The sequence below is a fragment of the Crotalus tigris genome, unplaced genomic scaffold, assembly GCF_016545835.1.
Source record: "Crotalus tigris isolate CLP2741 ecotype Arizona unplaced genomic scaffold, ASM1654583v1 scf7180000020347.5012614909:4044961, whole genome shotgun sequence".
NCBI classification, from domain to species: Eukaryota; Metazoa; Chordata; class Lepidosauria; order Squamata; family Viperidae; genus Crotalus; species Crotalus tigris.
This window is the reverse complement of record NW_024097978.1, coordinates 2,891,568-2,910,553: the sequence shown is the minus strand read 5'-3', so window position 1 is coordinate 2,910,553 and position 18,986 is coordinate 2,891,568. Positions and strand designations below refer to the sequence as shown.

Below are 18,986 nucleotides of genomic sequence, written 5' to 3'. Positions count from 1 at the left end.
AATACCACTTAGAAACAAGGAAGATCAAGGAAGCACTGGAAATAATAAAGCAACAAATAACAGCTATAGCCAGGAAAATCAGTAGATATGAAGCTCGAATTGCAAACTATAGGCAGAACCTCCAATTTCAATCCAATCAGAAATGTTTCTACCAATCCATCAATGGAGAAACTGCAAGAATCAGTCAGTACCTGACAAGGAAGAAACAGTGCAGTTCTGGAAGCAGATATGGGATAACCCAAAGAAATACAACAAGGATGCGGCTTGGTTAAAAGAGGTGGATGCAAATAAAACAGAAGTTGAAATGAAAGAACTAGTAATAACAAAAATGGTAGAAAAAAAGAGCAAGGAAAATAAAAAATTGGTCAGCACCAGGTGAAGATGAACTGCATGGGTTTTGGTTGAAACATCTAACTGTTATACACCCACTCATTGCCAAACAGTTCAACAATATACTACAAGGAGGAGAAATTGAAAAGTGGCTAACAACTGGGAAAACCTACCTAATAATGAAAAATCCAGCAAAAGGGGCAACACCAGGTAACTACAGGCCAATTACCTGCTTACCAACAACTTTCAAATTACTAACTGGTGTAGTAGCTGATGCAGTGCAACAGCATCTAGTTGAAAACAATCTCTTTCCACCTGAGCAGAAAGGAAACCGCCCCAATAGCAGAGGAACAAAAGATCAACTCCTAATAGACAAAATGATCTTGGAAAACTGCAAGAGAAGGAAGACCAACCTGAATGTGGCATGGATTGACTACAAAAAGGCATTTGACTCTCTGCCACATGATTGGATAATAAAGTGCTAGAAATAACAGGAGTCAGTAGAAACATCAGAAAATTTGTGCAAAGATCGATGGCACAATGGAAGACACAGTTGCAGATCAATGGTGAGAGACTGGGAGAGGTTAATATCAAGAGAGGAATATTTCAAGGAGATTCATTATCACCATTACTATTTGTAATTGCACTGTTTCCTCTGTCAACAATACTGAATAACTCAGGACATGGCTATCAAACATCAAAAACATCTGCCAGACTATCCCACCTCCTTTACATGGATGATCTGAAGCTATATGGAAAAACATCATCTGAAATAGAATCACTGCTCAACACTGTCCGTATATATAGCCAAGATATTGTTATGGAGTTTGGCTTGGACAAATGTGCCACACTTACTATCAAACAAGAAAAAGTAATGAAAAATGAAGGAATCAAGATATCCCACGAAAATAACATTAAGAGCCTGGATGAGGAAGATTACTACAAATACTTGGGTATCCTTCAAGCTGACAACATCAAACACACTGAAGTCAAGAAAAAGATTAGAGTTGAATACATCAAGAGAGTGAAGAAGATCTTAAAGTCCAAACTCAATGGAGGAAATACCATAAAGGCAATCAACACCTGGGCAATTCCAGTCATTAGGTACATAGCTGGAATAGTGGACTGAACTCAAGCAGAACTAAAAGCAATGGATAGGAAGACCAGAAAAATAATGACAATGAATCATGTCCTTCATCCACGCAGTGACATTGACAGACTTTATCTACCAAGGCAAATAGGTGGGCGTGGAATGCTACAAGTACATCAGATGGTTGAAGAAGAAAAACTGGCTTTGGAAGAATATCTGAAGAACAATGATGAAGATGCACTGAAATTAGTATATCAGGAAGGCTTACTAACTACTGGAGAGACCAAACTGGCCTACAAGAAAGACCAAATGAAGAACAGAATAGAGGCATGGGAAGACAAAGCACTACATGGCCAATACATGAAAAAAATAGCTGGGAAAGCAGATAATAACAAGACCTAGCAATGGCTAAGAGCAGGAAAATTGAAGAAAGAGACCGAGGGACTAATTCTGGCTGCACAAGACCAAGCCTTAAGGACAAATGCATACAAAGTCAAAATTGAGAAGACAGCAACAGACAGTAAGTGCCGCCTATGCAAAGAAGCTGAAGAAACAGTGGACCACTTGGTAAGCTGTTGCAAGAAGATTTCACAGACTGATTACAAGCAGCGGCATGACAAAGTAGCAACAATGGTGCATTGGAAGATCTGCAAAAAATATCATTTGCCTGTAAGCAAAAACTGGTGGGATCATAAAATAGAGAAAGTCATAGAAAATGATAAAATTAAACTGCTCTGGGACTTCAGAATTCAAACAGACAAGCACCTGCAACATAACACCCCAGACTTAACAATTGTCGATAAGAAAGACAAAAAAGTCTGGATAGTGGACGTGGCAGTGCCTGGAGACAGCAGAATAGAAGAGAAAGAACTGGAGAAGATAACAAAATACAAAGACCTACAAATAGAAATAGAAAGACTGTGGCAAAAGCAAGCAAGGGTAGTACCAATAGTATAGGCTCCTTGGGTGCAATCCCAAAACAACTGGAGCACCACTTGAACACCATTGGCATTGACAAATTCGCTGTTAGTCAATTGCAAAAGGCAGCCTTACTAGGAACTGCTTCCATCCTGCGACGATATCTGTAATACCATCAAACATCCACATCTGCCTATCCCAGGTCCTGGGTAAGGACTCGATAGGTAGACAAAATGCCAAATCCAGTCTGAACATCTGGCTGACTGTGTGATGATCCATAATAATAATAATAATAAAGTTGGAAGGGTCCTTGGAGGTCATCTAGTCCAATCCCCTGCTCAGGCAGGAAATCCTTTACCATTTCGGACAAATGGCTGTCCAGTCTCTTCTTAAAAACTTCCAGTGTTGGAGCATTCACCACTTCTGGAGGCAGGTTATTCCACTGGTTAACTGTTCTAACTCAGGAAGTTTCTCCGTAGTTCTAGGTTGCTTCTCTCCTTGATTAGTTTCCATCCGTTGCTTCTTGTCCTGCCTTCAGGCGCTTTGGAGAATAGCTTGACTCCCTCTTCTTTGAGGGAGATATTGGAACACTGCTATCATGTCCCCCCTCGTCCTTCTCTTCATTAAACTAGACATACTCAATTCCACCAACCGTTCCTTATATGTTTTAGCCTCCAGTCCCCTAATCATCTTTGTTGTTCTTCTCTGTACTTTCTAGAGTCTCAACATCTTTTTTACATTGTGGTGACCAAAACTGGATGCAGTATTCCAAGTGTGGCCTTACTAAGGCATTGTAAATTGGTATTAATACTTCACGTAATCTTGATTCTATACTTCTGTTAATGCAGCCTAGTACAGTGTTGGCTTTTTTGGCAGCTGCAGCACACTGCTGGGTCATATTTAAGTGATTGTCCACTAGGACTTCAAGATCCCTCTCACAGTTACTACTTTTGAGCAAGGTACCCCCTATACTATACCTGTACATTTGTTTTTTCTTGCCCAAATGTAGAACCTTACATTTTTTACCACTGAATTTCATTTTGTTAGATAGTGCCCAGTGTTCAAGTCTGTCCAGATCCTCCTGTATCTTAAGCCTGTCTTCTGGAATGTTGGCTATTCTTGCCAGCTTGGTATCGTCTGCAAATGCGATGAGTTCCCCATCTATCCCCTCATCCAAATCGTTGATGAAGATGTTGAAGAGCACTGGGCCCAAAACAGAGCCCTGGGGCACCCCACTACACACTTCCCTCTATGTAGATGCGGTTCTATTGAGGACCACACGCTGAGTACGGCTGGTCAGCCAGCTATGAATCCATCCATTTTTCTATCTTATCAAGTAGTAGGTTGTGATCTACTTTATCAAACGCCTTACTGAAATCCAAGTAAATTATATCCACAGCATTCCTCTGATCCACTAATTTTGTCACTTGGTCAAGGTATTTGTCTGGCATGATCTGTTTTTGACAAAACCATGTTGGCTTTTAGTAATGACTTTGTTTGCCTCTAGGTGTTTGTTGATTTGTTGTTTGATTATCTTTTCCAGAATCTTCCCAGGTATTGAGGTCAGGCTGATAGGTCTGTAATTTCCTGGATCCATTTTTTCCTTTTTTTTGAAGATGGGAACTACATCAGCTCTTTTCCAGTCCTCTGGTAGTTCCCCAGTGCTCCAGGATCTTTGAAAAATATAGTTCAGTGGTTCTGAGATCACATCTGCCAGTTCCTTGAGAACCTTGGGGTGTGATCCATCTGGTCCTGATTTGAACTCGTCTAGGCTGGCCAGGTGCTCACTTACCATTTTCTTGCCTATTTTAACTTGTGTTTCTATTAGTTTTTTATGGCATTATTTTTGATAGGTTGGTCTGTTTTTTCCCTTTGTGTAAAGACAGATGCAAAAAACGACTTAAATAGTTCTGCTTTCTCCCTGTTGCTTGTCACCTTCTTGCCACTTTCCCCCACTAATGGACCAATCATTTCCTTCACTTTATTCTTGTTTTTTACATGTTGAAAGAAACTTTTTTTGTTATTTTTGACTTTGGTCACAAGCCTTAGCTTTCCTCACTTCATCTTTGCAGGCTCGGGCTATTTGCTGATATTCTGCCTTAGTTATGTGCCCCTCTTTCCACTTTCTATACTTGTCCTTTTTATCTTTCAATTTATCAGCAAGTTCATTATGCAGCCATGCTGGTTTCTTTTGAGAGCTGTTATTTTTCTTCTTCGTTGGTATTGTGCTAGACTGGGCTTTTATTATGTCACTTTTCAAAATTCCCCAAGCTTCTTGAGTTGTTTTCCCCTTGAGGATTCTCATTCTTTCCAAGCCCTCTCTAAGTTTATTGAAATTAGCTCTCTAGAGTCCAAGACTCTAGTTTGACTGCGTTTTATTGCTTGTGCTTCCATAATATTGAATTCCAATATTGCATAATCACTTCCTCCCAAGGTTCCTGTGGCTTCAACACCTTCTATCATTTTGTCTTTGTTTGTGAGAATTAGATCCAGAATGGCTAACCCCCTAGTTCCCTGCTCTACTTTTTGGGAGACAAAGTTGTCTGCTAGGTTTGTCAGGAATCTGTTTTATCTTCCATTTGGTGCAGCATTTGTCTCTCAGTTGATGTCAGGGTAGTTAAAGTCCCCCATTACTATTGTGATGTGCTTCCTACAGACCTTAGTTAGGTGACTAGCAAAAAGTTCATCTATTTCCTCTGTTTGGTTGAGTGGCCTATAGCCGTGGTGGCGAACCTATGGCACGCGTGCCACAAGTGGCACGCAAAGCCCTGTCTGTGGGCACGCGCGCCGTTGCCCCAGTCCTAGGCCTTCAGTTTTAGAGTTTTATAAAACCTTTTCGCTTTAGGCCTTCACCGTCATGTGCAAAAAAGAGAGGTTCAATCAATCAATCTATTTTAATTTCTCGCGGGAAAAAAAAGATCTCGCAAAGTTGGAATTGATTGATTGAAGTTTTTAGTCCCACCCAGTCTGCCGTTACCACCGCAGCCATGCCCACCATTTGGGCACGCCCACCCAATTGGCCATACTCACCAAATGGGCCACGCCCAATCGGCACCCAGTGATAAATAAGTGGGTTTTTAGTTGCAGTTTGGGTACTCGGTCTCTAAAAGGTTCGCCATCACTGGCTATAGTATACACCAAACATGTCAAACACAAGGCCAGCGGGCCAGATATGGCCTGCCATGGGCCCAAATTTGGCCCCTGGAGCTGTTCACAGAAATGGCAAGGGACCGGTCCCTGCTGCCCCAGCCCTGGCCCACCCCAACCCGGCTGGGCAATCTCCTGGTGCATGCACAGGAAATGGTGAGCACTCGGAGGCTGGTGGTGCGCAGGAGCAGCTGCAGCTCATTTGCCTCACCCCACCCCACCCGGCCTCGCCCCACCCCTCCCAGTCTCGCCCGTCATGCTTTCACTGGGATCGCCCCACCCCTGAGTGGGAGAGCCATGGCCGGCAGCTTCCTTCCTTAGCATGCAGGAAAGAGAATGGGAGCGTTAGGATTCTGCCTGCCAGCATGCAATAAGAGTTTGCAGGGGCTGTCAGGGGAACATGGCAGGTGAACGGCAGCAGTTTTTGGTTTCTGGAATGGGGGTGTTGAAAGCAAAACTGCCCCTTTGGCAGGTGTAGAGTGGAGGCAATGGAGGAGAGGATGGACTGAAAGGAAAGTCACTGCTCCACACGGTTTTTTTTTTAAGCTGCCAGAGGCTCCGGACAGAAGTTTCCCATTTTGACCACTTCCCCTATCGTTTCCTCCTGCTCCATGGCTCTCAGCTCACCTCTCCCAGAACCTGCTCGAGGACCAGGCTGGATCCCCCCAGCCCTGCCCAGACCACACAGGTGCCCCCAACACAAGTAATGTTGAACTGACCATGCCCACCCTGACCACACCCACCCAGCCCCCCGAGGTCAACCACAACCCTGATGTGGCCCTCAGTGAAATTGAGTTTGACACCCCTGGTATACACCTATGGCAATGTCATTCCCCCCCCCTTTTATATTGACCCAAATGCATTCAGGACAGTTTTCATCACTGTGCTCTATTTCTGTAGAGATGTAGTTATTTGTTATATAGAGAGCAATTCCACCTCCTCTTTTATTTGGTCTGTTTCTTTTAAATAATTTAAATCCCTCTAGCTCTGTGTTCCATTTGTGGGTTTCATCCCACCATATTTCCGTAATGGTAACAATATCATATCTGCCCTCATTAACCTGAATTTCTAGTTTGCTGTTCATACTCTGTGCATTGGTGTATAGACATTTGAGTCCTTTATGACTGACCCTGTGTTTACTTTCTACACAACCTGTGTGGTGCCTGAATTCCCCTATTTTCTTACCACCTATTTGGTTAGTGCACTTTGTGTGGCACACGCTATTAAAAGCTTGATTTTGCTTGACAGTAAGGTTGATATTCTTGTCCACACACATCTATGTTACATGCACTGATAGCCCTATAATTTTTAGATTGCCGGGGACAGGGATGTTCTGTGTCAATTAACTCATTGTCCCCACTGTTTAGTTTAAATATTCCTCTAGAAAAACTGTGAATTTATTGCCAAGTAACTCGGTCCCTTTCTTTGATGGATGCAAACCATCTCTTTTGTACATTTTTTCATTGGACCAGCTACAGACATCGTGACTAATATAACCAAAGCCTTCCCCTTTACACCAGTCCTTTAGCCACATATTAAATTCTGCTATACACTGGCCTTTTCCATTTTGTTCCTTATACACTGATAAAACCTCTGAAAAAGTAAGCCTACAGCCTATTCTGCTAAGTTCCTGCCCCAAGCTCTGGAAATCATTCTGCACAGAGTACATCTTTTTGGGACAGATTGTTAGTGCCAAGATGTACAATAGCCTTCACATCACAGTCGTTGCTGGCATTTTTGATTATTTTAGAAATACGCTTCTTGTCCCTACTGGCAGTAGCACCTGGAAGACACCTGACCTCTATCAAAACCTCAGTGTCCTTTCCTAAATTTACATCCCTTATAATTGAATCACCAACCAGAAGGTGGCTTTTCTTTTTGGATGTCTTTCTGTTCTTGCATGACTGATGTGTAATACTTGGTTCGCACTTCTCCCTGTCGAAAACAAATTCTTCATCTCGGACCATGATCCCCTGTTTATTTGAGTTATCATCACAAATACCTTTACCTGTCTCCTTAGTGTCCCTATTAAAGTCAGCAAGGGCACTGTATCTATTGTGAAGGGACACAGTGAAAGCTTTGTGTTTATGGTTCACAGCTCTCACCCTGCCAGATCCCGTGGTTGTTTACACTGCCCTTCTCCTGCAGGATCTTTGTGGTAGAGGGGGCTGATAGCGTGGAGGCTCGATAGAGTAGAAGGGCTGACCTGGACTCCTAATTTCTGCCTGAAGAGCACAGATTACAGACCCTAGATAAATGATCTGACCTTGTAGAGTAGTTATTTGTTTACAGATAGGACAGTTTCCAAGTTTGAAAAGGGTACTGCGAAAGACAGCTGCAAAACAAGTGTTGCACTGAACTAAGCCAGTAAATTAAGAGTAATAAGCTAAAAAAGCAGATCAGGAGGAGATATGAGCCAATCAACTATCAGATCCTCTAGTACAGTGGTTCTCAACCTGTGGGTCGCGACCCCATTTGGGGTCGAACGACCATTTCACGGGGGTCGCCAAACAAGGCTCGCCAAACAAGGTCGCCAATAGTCTATTCTATTGGCTTTCTATTTGAAAGCCAATAGAATAGACTCTATTCAAGAGACTCGTCTAGTAAGTCAAAATAAGCAACTGTTATCAGCTGCTGTTTGCTGATTTGCTGCCTCTCCTTAAAAGCAATCCTAATTGGCCCAATGTACTGTTTCAATGTTCCAGTTAAATCAGGGGTGTGAAACTGCTGGCCTGCACCCACCCCATTGACAAAAATGGCAAAACCGTCCTGATACGTTGCACAACATCATGTGACATTGCAAGTTTGACATGTCTGAGTTAAATCATGAGGCCAAACATGCTGGTTGCAGCAAACAGCACACTCCTAGAATGAAAGTGTGATAGTAGAAGATGGCTGACTATCAGGCAGAGTGATTTGTAAAGAGACCTTCACCAGTAGATAAACAAGGTGCCCTCAGCAAAAGAACAAAAAAAAAACAAAAATCCCTGGCTTTAATAGGGAATAAAAGTAAATTGAAGGCTGAAGTTTCTAAGTGAAGATATAACTCTAAAATATAATCATACCATATCCCCACCTCTTCAATTTTACATCTTTAATTGTTAATACAAGGATGGAACCTGGATTTCTTTTGGCAAATAAGGTCTTTAAAACCAAAGCTTTCATTATTCACTATTTTTCAATTTTACTTTCATAAGATCTTTCAAGATACAGGCTTTTTCTTATCCATTCAATACTCTCTCTGGTGCTTGATCTATATAGATAACAAATCTTATTCATGTTTTTCTTTTTCTCATGCTGAAATATGAAGGAATAGACTAATCTTCATATTGAACTAATCTGTAATTCACCCTTCAAAGCTTATCTTGTTAGATGATGACAAATCTGATTGCTTCACTATAGCCTTTTGACTAAAATAATAATTAACAGATCTGGCTGCTCAGTGCTCACTGTGTTAAAGAATTTATTTTTTCCTCTCTCCTCAGTCTGGGAAGGAGAAAACAAAGCATATTTTCTATTTCTTCTTTTTTTCTGATTTGAAAAGTATTACTGTTTTCTTGAAAGGCTTGGTTTTGCTTTTTTATTTGCAAAATTTCCAAAGAAAATTTTAAAAAGTCTTTCATGTTCCAGTAAGTCAAAGAATAGAGTGACATCTCTGTGGTCCAAGTTTCTTTCTCCAAAATAAGCCAAGCCAGTTTCCAAAAGTGAGCAGATAAGGGCAAGTTATTCATTTTCATATTTTTCCTGATTGATCAGAAATAAATAATCTTTTCTCTGTTATGTCCTTGTTCTTACATTTGTCCTATGAGCCCATTATCTACAATTGCCACTTCTCTTTCTTTTTCTTAAATTTGCTGTATCGACTTTTCTCTATGTTTGCAAACCGGAGCACTGATCAATCAATCCCAGATTTTTGTCTTAGCCTTTAAGCTGCTAACTGCTTTAGATCCCTCTTAGTTTAAAGTATTGAATATCAACTGATTATTTGATTGTTTACAAATTATTATCCCCAAATATTTAATAATTTCTATGTATTGCTTTTTAATTAGTTTTATTTGTTGTTTTTAAAAATATTTAAGTTTGTTAAAAAAACCTACAGGGTGTGGTCCCAACAGAATTCACCCAGTTTGTTATTGTGCAAAAATGTCAATAAGGGAGTTGCAGGCTTTCTATCACCAATGAACATATTATGTTAGATTGCAATAATGAAGAACTGTCAGAGCAGTAGGATGCACTAGAGGACAGAGAAGATGATTCTGCCAGATTTGGTTATTAAGAGCTCTTGTTAAAAAATTCCATAAAGAGTGAAGCTTCTGTTTAGGGTTTAATTTGCATTGAGTAGCTAAAATTACCACAAAAGCTTACTCATGCCTTAGCCATGAAAACCAGCTGAGTGTCTCTGGGCCAGTCATTCTCTCTCAGCTCACAAGGTAGTTGTTGTGGAGAAAGTAGGAAGAGAAAGGTGTGTTGGATATGTTTGCCACCTTGAGTTATTTGCAGAAATGATAACAATGGGGTGCAAATAAATAAATAATAAATAAACAATTAGCCAAATAGTGACTGCTAAGAATAAAAAATATAAACTTAAAATTATCTTTAGGAAGTACATATTGGGATTAAAATTAAAGGAGAATCGGAGTAATAAGAAATGTAACAGTAAGTGGTGATCTGAATGGAAGAAATTCAGCATTAAAGGAAATTGGGTGTCAATGCTGCTAACATCGGATGTTCTTGCTTTGATAACAGATGAAAATGCAGCCATTTTCTCTATTGCTTTTAGAATTAGTTGATGCTGGGAGGGGGAATAGGGATGAGAGTCCAGCTAGTCATAATAATAATAACTTAGTCGTGGGAACCCAAGGACATTGGGCCCAGAGCTGATAGTGTTTTGGTAGGTTGGAGGGCTGGGGAGAAAGCCCGCGCTTCAAGCTAATTGGGGAATGTGATTTATGACTGTTTATTGGAGGAGGGAATTGCACTTTGTTACTTTGTATCCTGGGGAGGGGAATTTAGTTTCTGGTTTCAACTATGTAGTGCCGATACGTTGTTTCTCAAATAAGAGATTCTTTAAAGTAAACAATGCCTCGAAGTTCTTTTGAAGAGTTTTATCAGTTGGAACCATGACATTAAACCAGAAACTACAAATTTTACCTATCTATCTTGGGGTCCCAAGCCCCAGTCGCTGTCCCTAGAGTTGATTGATAGACCAACAAAGATTTGGGAAAGTTCCCAATATGGAAAAGGAAGGGATGCCTGAAACCAGCACACTGGCAGTGGCTACTATCTCAGGGGAGGGAACGCAGGGCAGTGCACTGGTGGAGAAGGATCCTTTTCAGGTCTCCCAGATGGGAGCAAGGCCCAAGCCGTGAGGACAGCTGATCTGCTCGTCGGAATGGACTTTGCCCAGTGGAGACTCCAGACAACTCAAGACGGCCTTGCCATAATCAGGTGCTTCGAAGGCAGATGAGGACGAGCTGCAAAGAGGGGCTTCCTGCAAGTCGCGTTCCCCGGACCAGTGGAGAGCCGCGAAATCGACTACCGCTGAGAACTCTGGTGAGTGGAAGTACCTGTCTGCAGTCGGTAGCCAAGAATGGTACCAGGCAGCAGTAAGACTGGATGTCTAGCTTGCCCACTATAAGAAGCCCCCACTGCAATAAGCCGGGCTGAGAGAGATCAACCCAAACGGCTGTTACCTCCCCGAACGCCTCCAATCGCCGTGGCTACTGAAAACCCCAAGCTACCTGCAAGTCCACTGATTAAATGCTTCAGATGTTGCCCAGTCCCTTACCCTCAACAGCAGAATAGACCAGGACCACCAGTGAGGAAGAAACCAGCACAGCATCTGGCAAAAGTGAAATCCAACTGGATCACACAGGAACCCATTACCCAAGTCACATCCCCCACGCAGGAGAGTGCTGAAGTCCAAGCCAGACCTGCTGCTGTTCTACCCTGCTATGACAGCGACGACAACAAGAATGAACCGATGGTGAGTTGACCCATTCCGCCTTTTTCTCTACCTGCCAAACTCACAATCAATAAGACAGGCGCAGGTAGATCTGAAAGTGTTGGTGGACTCAGGATGCTCCCAGTGCATTATTAGTTTGCCACTTGCCCTGAAAATGGGCATACGAGCCAGGCTGCTCTCCAAACCGATGAGGTTTGAGCAAGCCAATGGCTCCCTAATGGGAGGAACTTTAATCACGCAATTAACTGAACTCCTCCGCTTAGAAATAGGTAAGCACTGGGAGTTCATTCGTTTCATGGTGGCTCTGAAAATGACTGAGGCTGTGATCCTAGGGATAGCCTCGTTAGACAAATGGAAGCCATTTATCTGGTGGGAGAAGGGAATGAGAACTGTGAGGTTAGCTATAGGAACCGAGCCCCCCTTAACTCAATGGACGTTACAGGAGAACTTAGCCCACCTAATGAGCTAGCGCAAATAGCTGTCCTGTGTCAACCAGGTGAGTCACTCATCCCCAGCGAGTACTGGGACCTAGTGGAGGCGTTTAGTGAGAAAGAATGTGACACCCTGCCTCCCCACCAACCTAATGATTGCTCTATCGAACTATTACTGGGAACCAAACTCACATGACGCTATGTCCCCCCCTGAAATGGAGGAGATGTAGCAGTATGTGGACAAGAACCTAGCGAGAGGATTTATTGAACGGGCCAAGTCTGCTGTGGGAGCCCTGGTGTTATTTAAAGAAAAAAAAAGATGTGTCGCTTCATCTCTGCGTGGACTATAAAGGACTAAACGCTGTGAGTGTGGAAAACAAATACCCTCTCCCCCTCCTGAAGGACTTACTAACCCACCTGGCAAAGGGGAGTGTCTTCACTAAGTTGGATTTGAGAGAATAAAGGAGGGAGATGAGTGGAAGACTACTTTTAACTGTCCCATGGGGAGGTACCAATTTAAAGTCATGCCATTTGGACTACAGGGGTTCCAGCAGCTGATTAATCAGGTACTACATGACCATTTATATCAGCGGTTCTCAACCTATGGGTCGGGACCCCATTTGGGGTCGATCGACCATTTCACGGGAGTCGCCAAGCAAGACTGTCCGCCATTTTCCCCCTTTTCTGGCGGGTGCCTTACCTCCCTTGGGCTGGGCCAGCTGGTGGTCCAGCCGGTGGTCGGCCTGCTCCATCTCTGCTGCTTGCTAGCTAAGTCTCGGCCAGTGCAGGGGGTGGCACCACGCATGCGTGGCACTTCCGGGCAGGGAAAGTCCTCGACTTACGACCGGTTGGGTAGTCTTCGATTTACGACCGGTTTAGTCCTCGACTTACGACCGGTTTAGTCCTCGACTTATGACCGGTTGGGGGTCACGGCATTAAAAAGGTTGAGAACCACTGATTTATATAAAGGGGTTTTGGTATATCTTGGTAACATCCTGATATACAGCATGAACTGAACTGACATCCTCCCTTTCGCAGAGGTGGCTTACAATAACTCTGTTCACAGCAGCACCGGCTTCACGCCTTTTAAAGTGGCCACAGGGAAAGAGTTCAGCCCAATACCCGAATATCCTCAGGGACCTTCCACTTCCCAAAGTCTTGATCAAAATACCTAAAGTCCCTACAGCTCTGTAAAAAACTTGGACCAAAATATATAGGACCTTTTCCAATTAAAAGAATCATAAGCCCAGTAACAGTAGAATTAGAATTACCCAAAAATCTCAGGCAAATACATCCAATTTTTCATTGCAGCTTGCTGAAAAGAGAGCATCAGTCACCTTTACGGCCAAAAATCCCCACCACCACCACCTCCAATCATGGTGGAGGGCGAACAACATTTCAAAATAAAGGAAATCCTTGACTCTAGGAGATATGGAGCGACTCAGTACCTAGTTGCCTGGAAACACCTCCCTGCCTCACAAAATGAGTGGGTCCATAAACGTCATGTCAGAGCCCCGAAGCTATTAAAGAAGTTTCACACAGAGTACCCTAACAAGCCTGACTAACTTTTATACCTGTTTTGTTTTCTTTCAGGTGGATCTGTCTTTTTTTTAAGGGGGGTAGGATGTCAGAATCCAATTATATTTCATCTCTAGTTATCAACTATAGAAAACCCCATTTCTGCCTTCCCTGGATTCTGCCATACGGTGAAGGGAAGGGAGTGAACAAAGGGGCTTTATGGCCCTCACTTCCTTCAGTACACTTCAAAGAGACTGAATGTGGATATCGCCAAAAGGACTAACCATAAGGATGGGGCTATTACCTTTCATGTAGTTCTCTCTGAAGTCTCCATCCAGCCGGCAGTTCTTAAGGAAAAGAGGGTGGGAGCGTAATGCCTGAGACTGTCGCTGGAAGAAGGGGGTGATTGGGTGGGGCTACTGGGGAACCCCTTAAAACCTTGAATGGGAGAGCTTGGACCCCAAGTCCTGTCTAGAACGCCTGCAACCATTTTCTCTTAATAAAGGATGCCTGTTGGAAGAATTATTCCAAGAGTTCTGTCTTCTTAAGATGCAAAGTGGGGTGGGTCCTTACAGTGTGAGGGGGTGAGAAGAAGTCTGGAAAACCATGAAAACTGCTTTAAAAAGGCTTCTGAGACATATAAAAAACAGGCAGATAAAAAAGGGCTCCTCAAAGGACATTCCAAGTTGGGGAAAAGGTTTATTTGTCCACAAAATATTTACGGCTTAAGTTACCTAGTAAGTAGCTAGGACCAAAGTACTTAGGACCCTTCCCCATTGCAAAGATTATTAACCCGGTCACGGTAGAACTAAAACTTCCCAGACGTTTAGGGAAAATTCACCCCGTATTTCATTGTAGCCTGCTGAAAACTTTTCGGGATTCCACCTTAAGACCTCCCCTTAAGAAGGCACCTGGACCTCTCGTAGCAGCAGGACAGACTCACTATGAAGTGAAGCGTATTCTTGATTCTAGATTTTTTAAAGGGAAATTGCAGTACTTAGTGCAATGGAAGGGGTATCCATTGTCTGAAGCCACCTGGGTGAAATCTAGCAATGTAAAAGCTGACAAACTCATTAATAGATTCTATAAAAAACACCTAACAAACCTAGAGGCAATCCTTAACCTATGATTTTATTTGCATTACAGGATTTGTCCTTTTTGTAAGGGGGACTGGATGTCAATGCTGCTAACATCGGATATTCTTGCTTTGACAACAGATGGAAATGCAGCCATTTTCTCTATTGCTGTTAGAATTAGTTGATGCTAGGAGGGGGAATAGAGATGAGACTCCAGCTAGTCATAACAATAATAATTTAATCATGGGAACCCAAGGACATTGGACCCAGAACTGATAGTGTTTTGGCAGGCTGGAGGGCTGGGGAGAAAGCCCGTACTTCAAGCTAATTGAGGAATGTGATTTATGATTGTTTATTGGAGGATGGAATTGCACTTTGTTACTTTGTATCCAGGGGAGGGGAATTTAGTTTCTGGTTTCAACTATGTACTGCCAATACTTTGTTTCTTGAATAAAAGATTCTTTAAGGTAAACAATGCCTCGAAGTTCTTTTGAAGAGTTTCATCTGTCAGAACCATGACATTGGGAAGAAAAAGAGGCAGCAATAAAAGAAGCATAAATATAACAAACTAGATTTCATTCGGAAGCCCACTGATTTTGGGATTCTATTATCTGACTCTTGGTGGGCTGCAACTCTCTTTTGGACTGAGGCAACCAAGAACCAATCCAACTTTTTTGGTTTGAACATCTTCTCTATGGCATGAGAAATACCTACTCTCTGGCTTCCTTCCTCCTAATTACTACTGTCATCTTTTCAGGTTGTGACCTCTCTTTGTACTTGAACACTTCACTTGTGCTACTGGTTTTTAATCTTTCCTTGTCAGCCTGAATTTATACCTGATGTGAAACTTGATGAAGATCTCATCTATGTTCTTCTAACCTGCATCCTTGTGCATTAATAGCTTCCACTTATAAATGTTTTTAGAACTAAGTTAAACTCTTTTTTTTTTATTAAAGAGTTTTATAAATTTTACAAAAAATAAGAAACAATACAAAAACAAAAAACAACATATACAAATAAAAAACAAACATTACCCAACAAAACCCCCCTTCCCCCACCCCTACCCAACCCCCCCTTCCCCCCCACAAGGACCTCCCAGAGCAGAATATAGGCTTAATTAAAGAAAAAGTTAAAAAAATTTATAAAAAAAGAATATAAAATAGAAAATATATATATATATAAAGTTAAAAATTATGAAAAAACTATATAATATTTTTTATATCAAATTTAAATTGTATGAATTTTATCCATTTATCCCAAACAGCAAGAAATTTCTCTTGCGTTTGTCCCTTTAAGAAAGCCGAAATCTTTGCCATTTCCGCCAAATGAGACACTTTAAGAAACCATTCCTGCAATGTAGGCAAAGATTCCTTCTTCCAATATTGTCCTACTAACAGCCTCGCAGCTGTTATCAAGTTTAACATCAATATAACCTCCTTTGTGTCACAATCAGTAACTATACCTAACAAAAATAATTGTGGAGTAAATTTTACCCTCCTTTTAAAAATTCTCTGGATATTCCACCATATCTTAATCCAGAATGCTTTTATCTCTCTGCACGACCACCAAATATGATAATAAGTAGCATCCATACAACCACATCTCCAACATTTAGGTTGTAAGTCAGGGTACATAAAAGACATTTTTTGTGGATCAAGGTGCCATCTATAAAACATTTTATAAAAATTCTCCCTTAAGTTCTGTGCTTGTGTAAATTTGACATTTCTCACCCAAATAATTTCCCAGGTGTCCAATGGAACTGGCTCACCAAAATTCTGCGCCCATCTAATCATACAATCTTTAATTAGTTCCGTTTCTGAATCCAATTCAACTAAAACCCCATAGATCCTCTTAATGTGGGTTTGTCTTTGATCCTTCACTTGCTTAATAAGATTTTCATCTTCTCTGTAAAAACCCACCTTACAGTCCATCTTCCATCTATCTAATAATTGCCTATATTGGAACCAAGAATAAATAATATTTTCTTGTGCTAACTCTTCCCGTAATTTTAACTGCCAGTTTTGTCCATCCCATTTAAGTAACTGTCTATAGGACACCATATCCATTTTAACCCCTCTTTTTATTCCTTCTATTGCATGCCAAGGTACGGCCCATAATGGTACTTTGAAATCACTTTTGTAATATTTTCTCCAAACCCTAAGTAAAGAAATTCTTAAGATATGAGATTTAAAAGCCCAATCCATTTTTTTATTAAATATTAAATAGGCATGCCACCCAAAAAGTAAATTCCATCCCTCTAAGTGAAGTATATCAGAATTTGTCAAATTTACCCAGTCACTAACTAATGTTAAAACCACCGCATCATAATATAATTTCAAATTCGGCACCTTGAGTCCTCCCCTCTCACGGAAATCTTGCATAATTTTAAACTTAACCCTTGGCTTTTTCCCTGCCCAAATAAATTTATTAAGGCCTTTCTGCCACTCAGTTAAATTGATCTCATTCTTCAAAATCGGTATCATTTGGAACAAAAAGAGAAACTTGGGTAGAATATTCATTTTTATCACTGCAATTCTTCCCATGAGGGATAATTGCAACTTTTCCCAATTCTTCAAGTCTCTCTGTACCCTAACCCACAACCTTTCATAATTATTTTTAAATAATTTTGCATTAGAAACAGATAGCATCACCCCCAAATATTTTACCTTATTAACAATTTCAAAACCCGTCAAGTTAAGTTAAACTCTTAAGAACAATCAAAACTGCACCTACTAGTGATGGTATTTCCAATTCTGGAGTGGGTGGATGAACCAAAATCTTTGATAACCTCTGAAGAAAACGTAGTGGCTTATGTGGCTCCTTAATATGATATTTCCTGTCTTGCAATATCTGGAAAAGTTGTATAATATAAAAAATCAGTCCATATCTAATTGACCCAACATTATTTTCTTATTTACTATGTACTTTGTTCACAGTAAATAAAATTGTTCATACATTTTACTATATTTATAGAAAATTTCTGATCCTTGAAATTTACTATATTTTTACAATCTAATAAAAAAGGAATTTGGAGGAGAGAACCTGGAGAAAATATAATATTCATTCCGCTTTTAAAGGACTGTATGAAATAGAAATGAAAACAGAAGGAAACAAGGAGACAATATAACTCTGAAAACTAGGAATAAATAACAATTTGGCATATTTTGAATCTGTAATTTTTCTTGATTTCTTACTACAACTTAAGTTACATTCCCAAAACCAAAAGGGCCACTTATATTGCAGGTGCCATGTACCAAAAGTTGAAATGCAATCAGAAGGAATAAAATACCTGGTAAACCTGTGCTAATTCCATCTCTAGTCTAGCAGACCGTTTAGTGAATCCATCTTTTGTGGTTAAACTTCTGGGTTTTGGAGCTTCAGTTCGGGGCTGTGTAACGGAATTAGGAAGAAATGCTTCTAGTTCAAGTAATCCTAAGAAAAATAGATGATGAACATAAGGACTAGAAGATACGTTTTAATATTGATGTAAGAGAACTAACCTTTTTGTCCAAGATATAAATGGAGTTTTCTCATTCATAAGAGTATCTCTATTGGTTTCAATGGAGAAACATAGCTTCCAAAAGTACTAGTGCACAGGATGCATATGAATCTAAGTTCCCACACTGGCAGCTTTGTGTAAACACAGTGATCCTGGAATGAATGAATGTATTTGAACATGACTCACCTTCGTAGGTGTTGAGAAAGGAATTCTTCACTACATAACGATCTGCATGATTATCTGGAAAGTAGCCAATTCTTGATAATGGAGCATAAGGCTGTGATTCATATTCAGTGTATTCCTTAATTACATTTCTTCTCTCTAGTTTTCCCTCCACATTTTTTCCCTTGGCTATTAATCTTCTGATTGCTGTAAATAAATTGCAGATAAAATTACACTGGTTTTAAATATATCAGTTGACCTCTTCATTTCCTTGAAGATTAGGATTTGGCTAATTATTTCCATTTGCTAAGAATGGGATGCTGAAACATTTTGTTGCATTTTTGTTAGCAGCCAGTTACCCAGAGCAGGAATGTGGAGAATATAAACAGGCAATTACAAACATGGTCAGCTGCAATGAATTCATACTATACAAATGCAGTTGTAAGAACCCACCCCACTTTGCATCTTAAGAAGACAGAACTCTTGGAATAATTCTTCCAACAGGAATCCTTTATTAAGAGAAAATGGTTGCAGGCGTTCTAGACAGGACTTGGGGTCCAAGCTCTCCCATTCGAGGTTTTAAGGGGTTCCCCAGTAGTTCCACCCAATTACCCCCCTCTTCCAGTGACATTTTCAGGCATCACAATCCCACCCCTTTTTTCCTTTCTGCCGGCTGGATGGAGACTTCAGAGAAAACTACATGAAAGGTAAATAGCCTCCTTTGTTATGATAAGGCCTTTTGGTGCTATCCACATTCAATCCCTTTGAAGTTGTACCGAAGGAAGTGAGGGCCATAAAGCCCCTTTGTTCACCCCCTTCTCTTTCTTTATGACAGAATCCAGAGAGGGCA

At 41.0% G+C, this 18,986-nt stretch overlaps 1 protein-coding gene across 8 annotated transcripts in view; it reads right to left on the bottom strand.

The window, feature by feature from the left end:
* The window catches only part of CFAP91 (cilia and flagella associated protein 91), a 48,908-nt gene that overhangs the window by 14,623 nt on the left and 15,299 nt on the right, over positions 1 to 18,986 (bottom strand). For all 8 annotated transcript variants that reach the window (XM_039366611.1, XM_039366610.1, XM_039366609.1 and 5 more), the window contains 3 exons: positions 18,161 to 18,343; positions 17,765 to 17,907; positions 17,209 to 17,325 (listed from right to left, as the gene is read on the bottom strand). In XM_039366611.1, coding sequence (XP_039222545.1) covers positions 17,209 to 17,325; positions 17,765 to 17,907; positions 18,161 to 18,343 — 443 coding nt within the window. The remainder of the gene's footprint in view (positions 1 to 17,208; positions 17,326 to 17,764; positions 17,908 to 18,160; positions 18,344 to 18,986) is intronic.